Genomic DNA, 20015 nt, shown 5'->3' with positions numbered 1-20015 from the left:
ATCCTAAAGTGGCTACATTTCTAATGCATTTGTCTCTAAAACTAGAAGAAAAGGTACATGCTAATTCAATTATATGCTTTTGCCTAATCCGGATTCTTGTCAATTTCTGACTAATTGTTTACAAAGTGGAGAGATGTCATACCTTGTGAAACATGCTTTAATTGGACAAAGAAGTTACATTCGAGATTGACCCAATGCTATACTTGCATCCAAACATTTCTTGAATTGAATTTAACTAGACTTATTTAGGCTGGATTAAGGGAATTAACTACTATGTCTTATTACTGAAAGGGATTCGAACGCGCTTCTATATGCTGTCTAGCGGGTTCTGATAAAGGAAAACTAAAATAACACCGAACATCATTGTATAAAAAATGGAAGTACTCTATTGTATGCATCTTATTATAGTTAAACAGGAATCCGATCGAAAATTCTATGTCAATTATCCATGCATTCTATGTATTGTATCATTACATCTTGTACTGGCAAACAACTATGAACTAAGATGCAAGAGGTTAAACTTGATTAAGTATTATCTAACTAATCTTTCATTACTGAATCACATTAATCAATTTATACAACATAAGTTAGTATATCACAAGCATTACAAAACAGACATCTGAATCTTCTTCAAGAACTCCTTTCATTTCATGCTTTTGAACTGTTACAGTTAGCACCAAAGTTGGATTTGAAATGTGTACCTGGAAAACACTGAATACTGAAATGCAAAGAAGAAGTGAAGCAGAAAGGTCAGCAGCAGCAGGAAACCAAATAGCAGCAGCAACAGCAGGTAACCAAATAGAAGCAAAATCCCAGTGCAAGATGCAGCTGGAGCCAATGAAAAATGGCAGAGTGTGGCAAGTTCCCAGTAATATGAATCAGAATTTAGGCAAAACAAATCTGGGAATGCACTGATGCTACACACAACTAGAAATCTCAAACAGAACTCAAAAGAAATCGATATGGAATAGGGAAATCCAGGCCATATGAGAATCAAGACAAAAAGGAAAAATGCAGTTCCTTTTTCCTGTGTTATGCCTCTCTCTATCTATTTCTGTCTGTGTGTGTATATACCATCCTTCCTCTCTTCTCAGATCTCCTAATTATCTCTATTATCATATGGTATCCTTTCTCCTCTAATCTCTTATATCCTCACAGTGTGTGTGTTTCTCCCCTCTATCTGTCAGGTCTGCATCTATTTGTGTGTATTTCAAGCTCTCTCTTTCAAAAACTCCTCACAGTGTGCTTCCCTCTCTCTCTGTGTTTTTTTTTCCAGCTCTTAGGGTCCGTGTGTATATCTCTGTCTATCTGATGTCCTCCCCCCATTTATAAGCCTTAACACTACCCCTTTTAACAGTCTGTTTAGAATATCACCATACCCCTCCCATGTGCCTTCCATTTTCAGTTCCACTTTAGCTAATTAAGTATTAAACCCCATCAACATTCCCTGGCAGACTTATCCTTCCCATTTTATTAACTAAAAGCAAGCATGGGCAGCAGGATGTAGTCTGACAGCACATTGCTGTCAAACTATTTAATTCAAAAAGGGCCTTTATGCCCATGTTGTGCACATGCCCTCCAGTTCAGATTAACATTACAGCCTAACCTTAGATTTCTGAAATCAACTTAGCAATTATAAGTAACTGAACTTGGTTCTTAGTTGATTCAGGCAATGTTCAACAGAAGCAAATCGGTTTATTTTGTTCAGGCAGTTGAAACTAATTGACGACACATGTCGACTCGACTATATTAGCATTAACATACGTAATCGTAGCCAAAAATCAGACATTTAAACAGTATCGATGCATGATTCGAATTATACTGACTAAACAGAACTACACTCGAGGAGTCAACTAGTCAGTCCAAATTGAAAATCAGCTAATTGTACAACACTTTCATACACATTATCAGAACAAATGGAAGGGCTTAATCAAACAACAGAAGTTCAGGCAAAGTGGTCAAGGCACAGTTGATAAAAGTCAAGGACACAAACAGAACATGAACAGACCCTTACAACAAACAAATGAACCAAAACAAATAAGAAAAGAAAGAACTCACCTTAAACCGTAAAAGATCAAAACCTTAACTCGGACTCGGTCAGGCCTTTCTTAAGGCTGAACGGACTTTAATCGAAGTGTTTCTCAGATGAGAAACACTTTGATTAAAGTCCATTAGACCTTAATCTCTTCGGTTGAACCAGTGACGAAGAACTACAAAGTTCCAAAACTCAGATCTGGGATTCATGCTTCCCTGATCAGATTCGGACCAAACCAAGTATGGTTTGGTCACGAGGAGGGTCTGGTGTGAAGCTGGGGTCGGTTGGTGTAAATCGGGTTCCGACTCGAATCTTCAAATGAAGATTCGAGAAGGTGGGATAGGATTCGAGGTGTGTGGTTGATAGATTTGGGTTCAGGATGGTAAGGGGGTTCTATGGTGTTAAGGGCGAGATCACCGGCGTCCGTGCCGCCGGCTTTCATGGTGAAGGATACAGAGGCGGCTAGGGTTTGAAGGGGACGGGTTTGGTGAAGACGAAGGCAGGGGTGTTGGCTAGGGGGGCAGGGTATGGTAAAGGGTTTATATAGTTAGTGGGTGGGCGGATCTCAACCGTTAGATCAATCTAGATCTACGGTCTGGATCTGAGGGCTTAAGTGGAACGGTGTCGTTTTGAGGGTAAAGGGTTTGGGTTGGTCCGGGTGAAAACGGGTCGGGGCCATTAGTGGGTTATGGGGAGGTGATCTTGGCCGTTGATCAATCTGAGATCAACGGCCCAGATCAACCTGGATCAATACGACGTCGTTTGGACTCTCTGGGCATCAGCTGGACTGGACCGGGCAGGCCTGGTTTGGGTATTGTTTGTTTGGGCCAATTTTAATAAATTGGCCCAATCCGGAAGAAGAAGGGACCTTTTCTTATTTTTATTTTTTTTATTTCTTTTCCTTATTTATTTTAAAAACAAAACTAAGCAAAAAATCAAATTAAAATTAAATACACACTCAATACAATTATTTGCACACACACTAAAAATATTTCAAAACAGGTAAAATCAAACAAAACAAAATCACGGACAAAGATGCCCGTTTTATGCCTTTCTATTTAACAACCACGTTACGGTTCAGATTATGCATGACACACACATTTTGTATTTTGTTTTAAATAAATAAATAAATAAGAAAAAATAAAAATGGGCAAAAGTCACAAATAAATCAACAAAGTGCCGCACAGAAATCCGAAAATTGTACAGCAGGGCCATTATTATTATTTTTTATTTCTTTTGGAGCGATTGTCGTGCGAAACAAAAATCACGTGCTCACACCTGGCACGGTATATTGTATTACTATCCCACATTCTTGCAAAAATAAAGCAAAAGGCCCCATACATTGACCAGACTCATCATATTTTCCATAGTACTCACCACCACGGTCAGACATCACTATCTTTATGGACTTCCCAAGCTGTTTTTCAACTTCAGTCTTGTAAATTTTAAACTTATCAAGTGCTTCAAATTTTTCTTTTAAAAAGATATATATAACAGTACCTTGAAAAATCATCAATAAAGGTAATAAAATACTTATGATTGGTCAAAATAGGTACATAAGGTCCACTAATATCAATATGAATTATTTCTAAGAGTTTGGAGCTCCTAGCGGAACCCTTTCTCTTAACCTTGGTCATTTTACCCTTAACACAATCCACACAAGTTTCAAAATCTTTTGGATCAAGAACAGGTAAAATATATTCCTTTATCAATCGTTTAATTCTTTCTTTAGAAATATGACCAAGACGCCTATGCCATAATAGGTAAGACGTTTTACTCATAGCAGACCTTTTATGGGCAATATTTTCAACATGCATTGCAGAAAAAGTTTCATTCAATATATTCAAGCGATATAGACCATCACTTAAAAAAGCATCAGCAACAACATGTGAATCATAGGAAATTTTAATAATACCATTATTTTGTTGAAATGAATAACCAGTTTTGTCCAAAAGGGAAACCGAAACTAATTTTCGTCTCATAGACGGTACAAAAATAGTATTTTCTAAACGAAATACTAGAATTATTCTTAAAAGGTAAAATAGACATCCCTATAAACTCTAGTTTTGCTTTGAGTCCATTGCCGACAACAACACTGGCTTCATCCTCTTTTGGCTTCCGTCTGCTTACTAGGTCCTGCAAGTCATTGGTTATATGAACAGTTGCACCACTATCCAACCACCAGTAATTTAAAGAAACATGAATAAGACTAGTTTCAAAGCAGACAAAAGCTAAAAGATTACCTGATTTCTTTTTCAGAGGACAGCCAGTTTTCTTATGACCTACTTGTTTGCAATCCCATCACTTGATTTATTTCTTAATTACAGCTTGAGGACCAAGAGAATTATGAGACTGACCTTGGTTAACACCAGGCTTATTAGTATGACCACTATTACCACCTGGATGATGAGAATGATCATGTTTCTTTTTGTGAAATTTGGGTCCACCTTTTCTTTATAAGAGGGATAGTCAGCTGATCTAGACAAACTAACAAAGTTCACTACACTCTCAACTTTCTCCTTTTGGATCCTCCCTTCCTCTACTACACAAACAGTAATAAGCTCATCAACACTCCACTTATCATTTTCTGCATTATAGGTTGTCTTAAGTTGGTTAAACTGCTCAGGAAGGGACATTAGAGATTGGTGAACAAGAAAATCATCGGTAATGGTTACACCTAAATTGTTCAGTTTGGTAGCAATGTTAACCAATTTCATAATGTGATCACGGACACTACCTACAAGGTCATACTTTATGGTGGACAAGGAATCAATTAGGCTACCTATATCAGCTTTATCAGATACTAGGAATTTCTGTCCAATGGCACTCAAGAAATCTTTTGCATTTCCATTATCCTTAATTGCACCTTTTATGTGATCAGAAATGGATCTCTTCATGATCATAAGACTCAATTTGTTAGCCTTCATCCATTTTTCATACCTAGCCTTTTCATCAGCAGTGCTAGTAGTTGTAAGTTCATCAGGTTTCTGTTCAGTCAATGCAAAGTCCAGGTCCATCAGACCTAACACTATTTCAACATCCTGTTTCCATTTCTTGTAGTTGCTACTAGTCAAAGTTTCAATGAAATTCGACTGAGTAGTCCATGTTGCTAACAGCTGTATAAGCAAACAACACAAAAATTAGATAAAACTATGGGCTAGAATATATAGATCAAGAGAGTCAAAGACATCGATCACATCCCTCCTTTGGGTAGAAGATGCAACTGCCTCCCCTTTTAAAAAATCAAGGAGTCCAAGACATTCATTGCATCCTCACTTTTAGGCAAGAGATACAAAGCCTCCCCCTATTATCTAAGAGTACAAGGCATACATTATGTCCTTCCTTTAGGTAAGAGACACAAAACCTCCTCTTACATCAAATTATCCTTATTCATTTAATTTATATATATACATGAGAATGCAAGATAATAAGCTTCATCCTTTGGGTTGAAATATAATATCTTATCTCATAAATTAATTTAGTGTCACTAGTATCAAAAAGGTAAACCTCCAACACTAGCGTACACTCTATTAAGGACAATTTATACAAGTGCATTGAGAATATTTTAACGACTCAAATAAATAGACCACTTTGGTGGAAACTACTCATTAATCATAATTCTCGACCCATGTGTTAAATGATTTCACATGTATACAATATCAAGAACCTTTCAGTAACTCCAAATAAATAGATCATTTTGGTGACACTATTTATTAATTACAAGTTATTAGTTGTACACGCTAATAAATGCGATAAAATAACACTCATATAATTTAAACCTTTCAATTTATTTCTTATATCAATTTTGATCCATTCTCGTTAAAATAATAAGAATAATTATAATAAAACAAAGTCAGAATCTTTCCGTTAGTTGAGTTAGGCATTATCAACAACAAGACAAATTTTGATAAGAACCTTTAATGCCAAGCCAAGTTGCAGCATACGTCTTTAAGCCCTTTTGAACAAAAAGGTTCACTGTTTTCTTATAGAACTAGTTTCATAACAATATCACACCACTTAATCTCCAAGTTGTGTGTGGATTGTACTTATTTATCTATTAAAATAAACTAAACAACAAGGACATAAACTGATTCATACATATATGTATCTAACATGAACCAATCGCAAGCGGGAAACACAAAAGAGTCGCCGCCGCCGAACAATCCAACAACGTAACGAACTAGTTCGGTGACCAAGCAGGCCTATTTTTTTTTTATTGAATCTTCCCAAATAAATCAAGAATCTTTGAATGGAACATTGTGATTCTCCCAACAATCAATAAATCCATGGTTCAATAATTTTTAATTTCAGTTATAATTAAGGAAAACCAAGACAGAAGATAAAACAAAATTGTTGCATTAATTTTATCGATTCGTCAATGACAACAATCGAGTATGATGAGATCAATTTCATCAGTTCTAACTCAAGAAAGATAATAATTGATCTTAATCACTGACTATGGTGACTTTGATACCAACTGTAAGATTATTAAATCGCAGCCATAGCAGAGATTAAGATACAATTATGTAATTAATCTAGAGTTAGAGTTCAACGAAGCGTACCGTTAAACTCCATGGATTCAACAGGGACAACAACCAGCGATCAAGCCTGAGACCAACTTTCACGATCCACTAGCTACGCGTTCTCACAGTCTGGAGAACTTGACTGATGGGACGTCTACCGTTACCACGTATTCAAGAGGCATAACATGCTAGGGTTTTCCTGATAGCTAGGGAAAGGGGGGTTGACCTCTATTTATAAAGAGTGACTATCCATCACTGGCCAATAGTTATTGGGCCTCACTTATCCACACACACAATATTTAATATTAAGCCTTTTATTTATCCACTACTTGAGTCTCGTCACTATCCTTCCAGGCTATAACCAATTAACGTAAGTCTGAATTCCAACATGCTAATCAAGGAAATAAGACAGTCACAAAGAAGTAGCTCATCAACCGACAAAAAGATTAAACCATCCCAAAAATTAGAAGTCTGAGTTAAAGAAAACAAGCGATGAATCAATTAAAAAAAATAAAGAAGTACTACAAGTTCTACTATTTTATCCCCCGTGGTGAATTCATTTTCCTCAGAATTCTGTGGATGGTTTCAAATGTCACACTGGCCATCTGATTAGCATCATCATGTATCGCATATATCTAGACTTAAAAAACTTTAACGAAAATAATCAGTAACCTTCCATCAAGTAAAGGAAGCAAATAGAAATATAAAGATACAAGAACCATAGACTGACTTCATTTATGATAAATTCTTGAACCAATTAGACAAAGCATAAAGCAACATCAAGGATTAATTTCCCTCACCTGCAACTGGCATACATCTTGACATAAAGGTCGTTAAAAAAAACAATGTTAAGGGCAGCAACCTGTCATATTAACACAGCAACCAATAAGTATACTGAATTGCTTTGGACCAATTTAATTGATTGTTAAAAGAAACTCTACTAGAGATCTTTTCGTAATATACCTCTGTTACTCTAATCTAACTCAAACAAAGAAATTAAGTAGACGTTTGGACAAAAAAACTGTAATTTTTGAAAGAAAAGTAGTATTTGGAGTTAAGTTGAAAAATGGTATTTGGATTTTGAAATTATGTTTGGACATGCAATTCACTTGAAAAAATATTGCAATTTTGTGAGTTGGGAAAAAAGGTTTTTTGAAAAAGTGATCAAAACCACTTTTTGGTTTTTGAAAAACTCATTTTCGAATAAATTTCAAAAACTTGCAAAATTTCATGGACAAATACAATTTTTTTTTAAAAAGAAAAATTTATTATGGACAAACGGGTCCTAAAACTTCTCAAATTGCAAATGTCTGAAAATGATGTCTCATCTTTCAAAGATTTGAGAACTATTTCTAAAAACCCCATCAATCATTATTGTTCAAGTAACAATATGTCTATGTGACGTTTAGCAAACACCAAATAGGCTTTTATATCTATCCTCTAGACACAAACAACGCAACTAATTTAGTATAAACAAATGAATCAGAATAAAAGAAATCACAAGCAATATATTAAAAACAAATGAAGCAGAATGAAACCCCCTCTCCTGTTATAAAACATGAGTACAAAGTATAACATTGCAAAACTTAAAAAGAGAAAAACAAAACTTTATGGGGTTGAAAACTTTATTGTTCAAAATATAACAAGTTGCATCTTGTGATTACAAACACTCTTGCGAGATTGAAAATCTTATTTTCCGGATTGATCTTGGGAAGTATTTTTCTGTCTTCAATTCCTTTGATCGCTCTATCTTTATAAATTAGTTTATTATTTATATTTCTGTTGCGTATAGCTCGAACATATCAGAGTTGGGATAATTTCTATTGGTAAATAAGTCCAAATATGATATGTATAATTGGATATTCTAATATTCTAGTTATGAACCATACTTTTGTGTCTTATGTTGGTGACTATTATTTTAGAGGATGATGACATTTTGATATATAGCAAGACATTGACTATAATATCTAAAATTTAAATATAAGAGTAAGGTTTATAGGTGCCATGTGAACTTATTCCAACCAGGGAAATTTGGTACGGGCTTGTTTATGACTTCTTTGTATTTATGTTTTTTTTTTTATATAGATATGTCAGATTCGATGAGGAATCGATAGGATCCTGAAAAGCCCGAAGCTCATTATAGAAGAATAATTTCTTGTTCCTTCTAAAAATAAGACATTCTATGTTTTGTTTCCTAAGTTGGTTTAGCATTTCTTTCCAAGATAATCAACCCTTATACCCATGAACCCACTTGTTAATTACTTATTTTAACAGAAATTTCGAAATCAAAGGTTAGGGTACAAGTTCTTACCTCTTAGGATGAAGACTTAGTAACTTTACTTGACAATCTCCAAAGATTTGGGCAAGGATTGAATAGTGACTTGGTAAGGGTCACCTTCTCCCTATAGAACTCTTTCTCTCACTCTAAATATAATAAAAAAAATGGCACAAGAGGGTCTAATGGGGTGTTTTAAACGGGATGGGGTCGGGTTTTAAAAGCTAAAAAATAGGAGCCCCGACTCAATCTGCGGTCGCATATGCGACTCGCAAAAGTGACCGTAAAAGTAACCCTCAAGACTTGAATATTCTGCCCGGGTATGCGACCAATATACGGTTCGCATACCGGTTCTGCGGTCGCATAATGCATCGCAGAACTGCCCTTTGCAAAAATCCCAAGGAGGTTATGCAACGACTATGCGGCCTGCATATCGATTATGTGATGGCATAATTGGCCGCATAGTTGTCCTCAAAATTAGCCAACATTCTATCTCACTCTGCGGCAGCTATGTGGCCCGCATCTATTATGCGGCAGCATAATGGGCACCAGAAATGCGTTCTTCTGAAAAACATTTTTCCTTAACTTTTTAATGCACAGATCAATCCAAAACGTCCGAACCTCTTAACTTGGCACTACGAGATTTTGGGTTTTTGAGTAAAATTTTACGGGGTCTTACATCCTCCCCCACTTAAGATCATTCGTCCTCGAATGAGGAACAAGGTTCACTTATCAGCACCTTATGCAACTTCATTTTCACGCACGTACCAACAACCCCAAAATTTGGCTAACTCGCTAGATTTCCAAAAATTTTGCCAGAGTTTCCTTTGTATCTAGGCCTATCCACCTGCCAGAGAGCCCTAGAAACATATCTGAACAACATATACACAATTTATTGATATGACATAACTCATAACCACACCAACCACGGCCTCATAGGCAATATATAATAAAAAAGGAATAGTTTTACATAGACTAATCAAGTGATACAAAGTTCATAGGAACCAAATTCATAGAATCTATTACATGGCTATGCAAACAAATGTGGGTACTTCTTTTTCATTTCTTCCTTGGCTTCCCAAGTGGCTTCTTTAACTTGCTGGTTTCGCCGTAACGCTTTCACGGAGGCAATTTCTTTATTTCTCAACTTGCGGACTTGCTTATCGAAAATGGCAACTGGAATTTCTTCATATGACAGTTCTTCATTAACCTCAATAGTTCCAATAGGCACAATAGTGGACGGATCTCCCACTACCTTCTTCAACATAGACACAAGAAAGACTGGGTGTACCAATGACATCTTGGGTGGTAGCTCAAGCTTGTATGCCACCTGACCGATCCTCTAAATGATTCTATATGGTCCGACATACCTCAGTCTCAATTTTCCTTTCTTTCCAAACTGCATGATACCCTTCATGGGGGAAACCTTCAAAAATACCCAATCATCTTCTTTGAACTCTAAGTCCCTGCGACGAATGTCCGAATAAGACTTTTGGCGACTCTGAGCAGTTTTCAACCTCTCCTTAATAATCTTGACTTTCTCCATGGCCTGATGCACAAGGTCTGGCCCTATTAATTCAGCTTCTCCAACCTCGAACCACCCAATGGAATACCTACATTTCCTACCATACAACGCCTCAAATGGTGCCATCTGGATACTAGCATGGAAGCTGTTGTTATAAGCAAACTCTATGAGTGGCAAATGATCATCCCAGCTACTTTTGAAATCAAGAACACAAGTACGCAATATGTCCTCAAGTGTTTGAATAGTCCGCTCTGCTTGCCCGTCGGTCTCAGAATGAAAAGTTGTATTAAGATTTACCTGCGTACCCAAGCCTTGCTGAAATTTCTTCCAAAAGTTGGCCGTGAACTGAGCCCCTCGATCTGAAATGATTGAGACTGGAGTGCCATGCAACCTAACTATTTCTTTGATATTCAGCTGAGCATATTGTTCCACTGTGTCATTAGATTTGACTGGTAAGAAGTGCGCTGATTTCGTGAGTCGATCCACGATTACCCAAATTGAGTCGAACTTGCGCGGAGTGTGCAGTAACCCTACCACAAAATCCATATTGATCATTTCCCATTTCCACATTGGAATCTCTATGCTTTGAGTCAATCCATTATGCCTTCACTTGCTGACAGTTCGAACATTTTGCCACAAAGTCCGCCATATCCCTTTTCATGTTGTTCCACCAATAAACTTCTTGAGATCATGATACATTTTTGTAGAACCTGGGTGTATGGAATACCTGGAAGTGTGAGTTTCTGCCATGATCCTTTCCCGAAGACCGTCAAAAAACACATAATTTCGCGTCATAGCACTACAACAAATACCGTATATTTCTCAAAAACAGTACATATACCATTTACTTCGTAAATCAAGCTCAGTTTCAATAAAACCTTTTAAAACAACCTTCAATAGTTTCAAACAAGTGATAAAATGGTGAGTAAAAATGATAAAAATGTAAACAGCCCCTCGGGCAAAACATGTATCATAAATCGCCCATCGGGCATAATATCAACAGAACCAGCCCCTCGGCCTACCTCACAATCACTCGTAATCAGCCCCTCGGGCATAACATGAATCAAGAACCGCCCCTCGGGCAAAACATGGATCAAGAACAGCCGCTCGGGCAACAATATGAAACAACAACAGCCCCTCGGGCTACATCATATCACTCACACTGGGTACCCGCGCTCACTGGGGATGTACAGACTCCTGGATGGTCCGCTTACGGCCCAAGCGCAATAACAAGTCATCTCGTGGCATAATCAAATAGGCTCTCGGCCTCATATCAACAAACCACCTCGTAGTGTAACAAATCAGGCCCTCGGCCTCAAAATCATGAATCAGTATAACATTACTGCGGCGCGCAGACTAATCTCATAATATCCTCACAACACATGCCCTCGGTCTCACTCAATCAGAAATCACTCATGCCACTCGGGTAGCAGTAAAATATGATGCTCAGCCCAAAATATCATTTAAAATATCAAAACGGAGTAAATATGGTTAAGTTATGAAAACAGTATAATACAACACAATTGAGTATAAATATGAAGTCAAAATAGTGAGGAATACTAGTAAAAATCCCCTAAGGGTCCAAAATAATTGGCACAACGCCCAAATATGACATTCAACCCAAAACATGATAATACTTTCCAAAGCACAATGATATCAAACAGTTTTCAATCAAATACGCGGTTTAACAGTCTTACGGGACGGACTATAAAGATACAAGAACCATAGACTGACTTCATTTAGACTAAGCAACATATTCTAGGAAAAATTACATTAAGGGTGAATTGAAAAATATAGCTTCAGCGCAAAACGAAATAGCCTTTCGACGCTCAGAAATACAAATTCACTGTCATCCGTTATAAAGTTGACAGAGAGACTAAATACAGCAATATAAAGATACAAGAACCATAGACTGACTTCATTTATGATAAATTCTTGAACCAATTAGACAAAGCATAAAGCAACATCGAGGATTAATTTTTCTCACCTGCAACTATGGCTGTCCAACGGGACGTCCATCCTGTCCCGCTTCAAGTTAAATGGGATGGGCCAATGTTAAACGGGACACGGGATGGGACGGGACGATCATTTCGTCCCGTTTGTCCCGTCCCGTTTCGTCCCGTCCCGTCCCGTCCCGCCAGTTTTTTTTAAAAAAACTAGCCGTTGGGCAACGGCTTAAATTGCAAAAATAGTCGTTGCCAACGGTCCAAACAGCCCCTACCCCCCCCAAAACTGAAACACCCCCTACCCCCCCCCCCCAAAACTTTTAATATAACCCCTAAGTTTATTAAATTACACTTTGGCCCTATTTTCTACTATAAATACCCTCATTCTTCTTCATTTTTTTCCACAAAAAATCAATCTTCTCTCTCAAATCTCTTACATTCTAATATTCTCTCTCAATCTTCTCTCTCAAATCTCTTACTTTGGTGCAAAGGGACTTGTTCGTAAAATTTATGAGAATTTAGAAATTCAAGAAAATGAACAACCATCTCTCGAAAACTGCCAAGCTAGCATATATTCTTATGTTAGATCAATGTTTGATAAATATAAATCTATGGATACAACTGGTTGTGAAACTGCTCCTTCTACTTCTAAGTCTAGAGCAGAAGTTTTATGGGAAGATATGGATGATATAACAGGTTTTGATTCCTCTATTGATGATGAACTTGATTCTTATCTTAATCAAGGATTGGAAAATATTAAAGACGAAGAAGGCAAGGAACAACTTTTGTCATGGTGGAGGGAGCGTGGCAAGGCTTTTCCAACACTTTCAATTATGGTCCGGGATATCCTGGCTATTCAAGCATCATCAGTAGCATCGGAGAGTGCTTTTAGCGCGACAAGATTTCAAATTGGAGATCATAGACATTTATTAACGGAGGACAGTCTAGAGATTTCCGTATTATTCAGAGATTGGATTAATGCAGAAAGAAGAAATCTTGGTTTTGAAAAATTAACCACTAGGGAAGAAGAAGAATACAATGAGATACTAACCACTGGGAGCGATGACGGCATGGAGCTCATGGAACATCAATCAACATTGCCAATTCCAGCAGAATGTCCGAGAGATATTATTGATAAGTTACAAAGAAGCTATATAGGAGCTTACAAATATTAGTATGATAATTTATAATTGGCTACTAAGAGGCCTAGTTCAAACAGAACCTTTCCTAGAAGGTGGCTGCGTAGATTAAGTGCTCTTCAAAAGAATTATATTTGTATTTGAGATTTGAAAGTTCTATTAATAAAATAAAAGGCTCTAAGCGTTGAATTTTATTTATGAATTGTCTTAGTTACTTAATAGTTAATACTTTGAAATTATATTAAATAAATTATAACTCTATTATAAATTTATAATTACTAGAATATTTCATTACAAGTCTTTTGTTTTAATATTTTATAATTCTTTACTTAGTTTTCTAATTTTTATTTTAACATAGTAACATTTAAGTTTATTAAATAAGTCAAAAATATAGCCGTTGCAAACTTTAAAAATATAGTAAATTTCAAAAACTAGACGTTTTTAAAAAAAAAATACATTTAAGGACCACGAACCCGTCCCGTCCCGTCCCGTCTCATCCCGTTTGTTAGCGGGACGGGATGGGACGAACGTTTCGTCCCGTTTGTCCCGTCCCGTTCGTCCCGTCCCGCCTTCATCCCGCTTAAATGTCGTCCCGTCCCGTCCCGTCCCATTAATTTGGTCCCGTCCCGTTGGACAGCCATACCTGCAACTGGCATACATCTTGACATAAAGGTCGTTAAAAAAAACAATGTTAAGGGCAGCAACCTGTCATATTAACACAGCAACCAATAAGTATACTGAATTGCTTTGGACCAATTTAATTGATTGTTAAAAGAAACTCTACTAGAGATCTTTTTGTAATATACCTCTGTTACTCTAATCTAACTCAAACAAATAAATTAAGTAGGCGTTTGGACATAAAAATTGTAATTTTTTTAAAAAATAGTAGTATTTGGAGTTAAGTTGAAAAATGGTATTTGGATTTTGAAATTATGTTTAGACATGCATTTCACTTGAAAAAATATTTTTTTGTGAGTTGGAAAAAAGGCTTTCTGAAAATTTTGAAAAAGTGGTCAAAACCACTTTTTGATTTTTGAAAAACTCATTTTCAAAAAAATTACAAAAACTTGCAAAATTTCATGGACAAATACATTTTTTTTTTAAAAAGAAAAATTTATTATGGACAAACGGGTCCTAAAACTTCTCAAATTGCAAATGTATGAAAATAATGTCTCATCTTTCAAAGATTTGAGAACTATTTCTAAAAACCCCATCAATCATTATTGTTCAAGAAACAATATGTCTATGTGACATTTATCAAACACCAAATAGGCTTTTATATCTATCCTCCAGAAACAAACAACGCAACTAATTTAGTATAAGCAAATGAATCAGAATAAAAGAAATCACAAGCAATATATTAAAAATAAATGAATCAGAATGAAACCCCCTCTCTTGTTATAAAACATGAGTACAAAGTATAACATTGCAAAACTTAAAAAGAGAAAAACAAAACTTTTATTGTTCAAAATATAACAAGTTGCATCTTGTGATTACAAACACTCTTGCGAGATTGAAAACTTTATTTTCCGGATTGATCTTGGGAAGTATCTTTCTGTCTTCAATTCCTTTGATCGCTCTATCTTTATTAATTAATTTATTATTTATATTTTTGTTGCGTATAGCTCGAACATATCAGAGTTGGGATAATTTCTATTGGTAAATAAGTCCAAATATGATATGTATAATTTGGTTATTCTAATATTCTAATTATGAACCATACTTTTGTGTCTTACGTTGGAGACTATTATTTTAGAGGATGATGACATTTTGATATATAGCAAGTCATTGACTATAATATCTAAAATTTAAATGTAAGAGTAAGGTTTATAGGTGCAATTTGAACTTATTCCAACCAGGGAAATCTGGTATGGGCTTGTTTATGACTTCTTTGTATTTATATTATTTTCTTTTTATATAGATATGTCAGATTCGAGGAGGAATCGATAGGATCCAGGAAAGCCCGAAGCTCATTATAGAAGAATAATTTCTTGTTCCTTCTAAAAATAAGACATTCTATGTTTTGTTTCCTAAGTTGGTTTAGTATTTCTTTCCAAGATAATCAACCCTTATAACCATGAACCCACTTGTTAATTACTTATTTTAACAGGAATTTCGAAATCAAAGGTTAGGGCACAAGTTCTTACCTTTTAGGATGAAGACTTAGTAACTTTACTTGACAATCTCCAAAGATTTGGGCAAGAATTGAATAGTAACTTGGTGAGAGTCACTTTCTCCCTCTAGAACTCTTTCTATCACTCTAAATGTAGTAAACAAATGGCATAAGAGGGTCTAATGAGGTGTTTTTAATGGGATGGGGTCGGATTTTAAAAGTTAGAAAATAGGAGCCCCGACTCAATCTGCGGTCGCATATGCGGCCCGCAAAAGGGACCGTAAAAGAAGCCCTCAAGACTTGAATATTCTGCCCGGGTATGCGACCAATATGCGGTTCGCATACCGGTTTTGCGGTCGCATAATGCACCGCAGAATTGCCCTTCGTAAAAATCCCAAGGAGGTTATGCGAGGACTATGCGACCCGCATATCGATTATGCGATCGCATAATTGGCCGCAGAAACGTGCTCTTCTGAAAAACATTTTTCCTTAACTTTTTAATGCACAGATCAATCCAAAACGTCCGAATCTCTTAACTTGGCACTACGAGATGTTGGGTTTTTGAGTAAAAATTTTACGGGGTCTTACATCCTCCCCCACTTAAGATCATTCGTCCTCGAATGAGGAAAAAGGTTCACTTATCAGCACCTTATGCAACTTCAGTTTCACACCATGTACCAACAACCCTAAAATTTGGCTAACTCGCTAGATTTCCAAAAATTTTGCCAGTGTTTCCTTTGTATCTAGGCCTATCCACCTGCCAGAGAGCCCTAGAAACATATCCGAACAGCATATACATAATTTATTGACATGACATAACTCATAACCACACTAACCACGGCCCCATAGGCAATATATAATCAAAAAGGAATAGTTTTACATACACTAACCAAGTGATACAAAGTTCATAGGAACCAAATTCATTGAATCTATTACGTGGCTATGCAAACAAATGTGGGTACTTCTTTTTCATTTCTTCCTTGGCTTCCCAAGTGGCTTCTTCAACCTGCTGGTTTCGCCATAACACTTTCACGGAGGCAATTTCTTTATTTCTCAACTTCCGGACTTGCCTATCGAAAATGGCAACTTGAATTTCTTCATATGACAGTTCTTCATTAACCTCAATAGTTCCAACCGGCATAATAGTGGACGGATCTCCCACTACCTTCTTCAACATAGACACAAGAAAGACTGGGTGTACCAATGACATCTTGGGTGGTAGCTCAAACTTGTATGCCACCTGACCGGTCCTCTGAATGATTCTATACGGTCCGACATACCTCGGGCTCAATTTTCCTTTCTTTCCAAACTGCATGATACCCTTCATGGGGGAAACCTTCAAAAATACCCAATCATCTTCTTTGAACTCTAAGTCTCTGCGACGAATGTCCGAATAAGACTTTTGGCGACTTTGAACAGTTTTCAACCTCTCCTTAATAATCTTGACTTTCTCCATGGCTTGATGCACAAGGTCTGGCCCTATCAATTCGGCTTCTCCAACCTCGAACCACCCAATGGGATAACATCTCCTACCATACAACGCCTCAAATGGTGCCATCTGGATACTAGCATGGAAGCTGTTGTTATAAGCAAACTCTATGAGTGGCAAATGATCATCCCGGCTACTTTTGAAATCAAGAACACAAGTACGCAACATGTCCTCAAGCGTCTGAATAGTCCGCTCTGCTTGCCCGTCGGTCTGAGGATGAAAAGCTTTACTAAGATTTACTTGCGTACCCAAGCCTTGCTGAAATTTCTTCCAAAAGTTGGTCGTGAACTGAGGCCCTCGATCTGAAATGATTGAGACTGGAGTGCCATGCAACCCGACTATTTCTTTGATATACAACTAAGCATATTGTTCCACTGTGTCGTTAGATTTGACAGGCAAGAAGTGCGCTGATTTTGTGAGTCGATCCACGATTACCCAAATTGAGTCGAACTTGCGGAGTGCGCAGTAACCCTACCACAAAATCCATATTGATCATTTCCCATTTCCACATTGGAATCTCTATGCTTTGAGCCAATCCACTAGGCCTCTGATGTTCGGCTTTCACTTGCTGAAAGTTCGAACATTTTGCCATAAAGTCCGCCACATCCTTTTCATGCTGTTCCACCAATAAACTTCTTGAGATCATGATACATATTTGTAAAACCTGGGTGTACAGAATACCTGGAAGTGTGAGTTTCTGCCATGATCCTTTCCCGAAGACCGTCAAAACACATAATTTCGCGTCATAGCACTACAACAAATACCGTATATTTCTCAAAAACAGTACATATACCATTTACTTCGTAAATCAAGCCAGTTTCAATAAAATCTTTTAAAACAACCTTCAATAGTTTCAAACAAGTGATAAAATGGTGAGTAAAAATGATAAAAATGTAAACAGCCCCTCGGGCAAAACATGTATCATAAATCACCCATCGGGCATAATATCAACAGAAACAGCCCCTGAGGCTACCTCACAATCACTCGTAATTAGCCCCTCGGGCATAACATGAATCAAGAATTGCCCCTCAGGCAAAACATGGATCAAGAACAGCCCCTCGGGCTACATCATATCACTCACACTGGGTACCCGTGCTCATTGGGGGTGTACAGACTCCTGGATGGGCCCCTTAAGGCTTAAGCGCAATAACAAGCCATCTCGTGGCATAATCCAATAGGCTCTCAACCTCATATCAACAAGCCACCTCGTGGTGTAACAAATCAGGCTCTCAGCCTCAAAATCATGAATCAGTATAACACTGTTGCGGCGCGCAGCCTGATCCCATAGTATCTTCACAACACAGGCCCTCGGTCTCACTCAGTCAGAAATCTCTCATGCCACTCGGGTAACAGTAAAACATGATGCTCAGCCCAAAATATCATTTAAAATATCAAAACGGAGTAAATATGGTAGAGTTATGAAAACAGTATAATACAACATGACTGAGTACAAATATGAAGTCAAACCAGTGAGGAATAGTAGTAAAAATCCCCTAAAGGACCAAAACAATTGGCACAAGTCCCAAATATGACATTCAGCCCAAAACATAATAATACATTCCAAAACACAATGATATCAAACAGTTTTCAATCAAATACACGAACCATAGACTGACTTCATTTAGACTAAGCAACATATTCTAGTAAAAATTACATTAAGGGTGAATTGAAAAATACAGCTTCAGCGCAAAACGAAATAGCCTTGCCACGCTCAGAAATACAAATTCACTGTCATCCGTTATAAAGTTGACAGAGAGACTAGATACAGCAATATAAAGATACAAGAACCATAGACTGACTTCATTTATGATAAATTCTTGAACCAATTAGACAAAGCATAAAGCAACATCGAGGATTAATTTTACTCACCTGCAACTAGCACACATCTTGACATAAAGGTCGTTAAAAAAAACAATGTTAAGGGCAGCAACCTGTCATATTAACACAGCAACCAATAAATATACTGAATTGCTTTGGACCAATTTAATTGATTGTTAAAAGAAATTCTACTAGAGATCTTTTCGTAATATACCTCTGTTACTCTAATCTAACTCAAACAAAGAAATTAAGTAGGCGTTTGGACATAAAAATTGTAATTATTGAAAAAAAGTAGTATTTGGAGTTAAGTTGAAAAATGGTATTTGGAATTTGAAATTATGTTTTGACATGCATTTCACTTGAAAAAATATTGCAATTTTGTGAGTTGGGAAAAAAGGCTTTTTGAAAATTTTGAATTTTCAAAAAAATTACAAAAACTTGCAAAATTTCATGGACAAATACATTTAAAAAGAAAAAAGAAAAATTTATTATGGACAAACGGGTCCTAAAACTTCTCAAATTGCAAATGTATGAAAATAATGTCTCATCTTTCAAAGATTTGAGAGCTATTTCTAAAAACCCCATCAATCATTATTGTTCAAGTAACAATATGTCTATGTGACATTTATCAAACACCAAATAGGCTTTTATATCTATCCTCTAGACACAAACAACGCAACTAATTTAGTATAAACAAATGAATCAGAATAAAAGAAATCACAAGCAATATATTAAAAATAAATGAATCAGAATGAAACCCCCTCTCCTGTTATAAAACATGAGTACAAAGTATAACATTGCAAAACTTAAAAAGAGAAAAATAAAACTTTATGGGGTTGAAAACTTTATTGTTCAAAATATAACAAGTTGCATCTTGTGATTACAAACACTCTTGCGAGATTGAAAACTTTATTTTCCGGATTGATCTTGGGAAGTATCTTTCTGTCTTCAATTCCTTTGATCGCTCTATCTTTATTAATTAGTTTATTATTTATATTTTTGTAGCGTATAACTCGTACATATCAGACTTGGGATAATTTCTATTGGTAAATAAGTCCAAATATGATATGTATAATTGGTTATTCTAATATTCTAATTATGAACCATACTTTTGTGTCTTACGTTGGAGACTATTATTTTAGAGGATGATGA

General features: G+C 36.5%; 1 protein-coding gene and 1 long non-coding RNA gene across 3 annotated transcripts; both read right to left on the bottom strand.

Annotated features, from left to right (window-relative positions):
* Positions 1-4016: 4016 nt before the first annotated feature.
* On the bottom strand, positions 4017-7628 carry LOC104246311 (uncharacterized). 2 transcript variants are annotated; one of them, XM_070156643.1, is made up of 4 exons: positions 7522-7628; positions 7359-7420; positions 4279-5151; positions 4017-4171 (listed from the first exon to the last, which is right to left on the bottom strand). In XM_070156643.1, exon 3 carries the CDS (start codon positions 5050-5052, stop codon positions 4357-4359), a length of 696 nt encoding a protein of 231 aa, XP_070012744.1. In that variant the 5' UTR covers positions 5053-5151; positions 7359-7420; positions 7522-7628; the 3' UTR covers positions 4017-4171; positions 4279-4356. The 2 variants fall into 2 exon arrangements, with proteins under 2 accessions (XP_070012744.1, XP_009800414.1); XM_009802112.2 differs by lacking the exon at positions 7522-7628 and having other exon boundaries at positions 7359-7505.
* An 8751-nt stretch (positions 7629-16379) lies between these two features.
* LOC138877037 (uncharacterized) lies at positions 16380-19549 on the bottom strand. The gene is made up of 2 exons (XR_011402352.1): positions 18915-19549; positions 16380-17709 (listed from the first exon to the last, which is right to left on the bottom strand). It is a non-coding gene; the product is annotated as an uncharacterized lncRNA (long non-coding RNA).
* Between the last annotated feature and the right edge of the window lie 466 nt (positions 19550-20015).

Source organism: Nicotiana sylvestris, chromosome 9 (assembly GCF_000393655.2).
Source record: "Nicotiana sylvestris chromosome 9, ASM39365v2, whole genome shotgun sequence".
Taxonomy (NCBI): Eukaryota; Viridiplantae; Streptophyta; class Magnoliopsida; order Solanales; family Solanaceae; genus Nicotiana; species Nicotiana sylvestris.
Note: the sequence above shows the minus strand (reverse complement) of the source record. Positions and strands in the feature narration are given on the sequence as shown.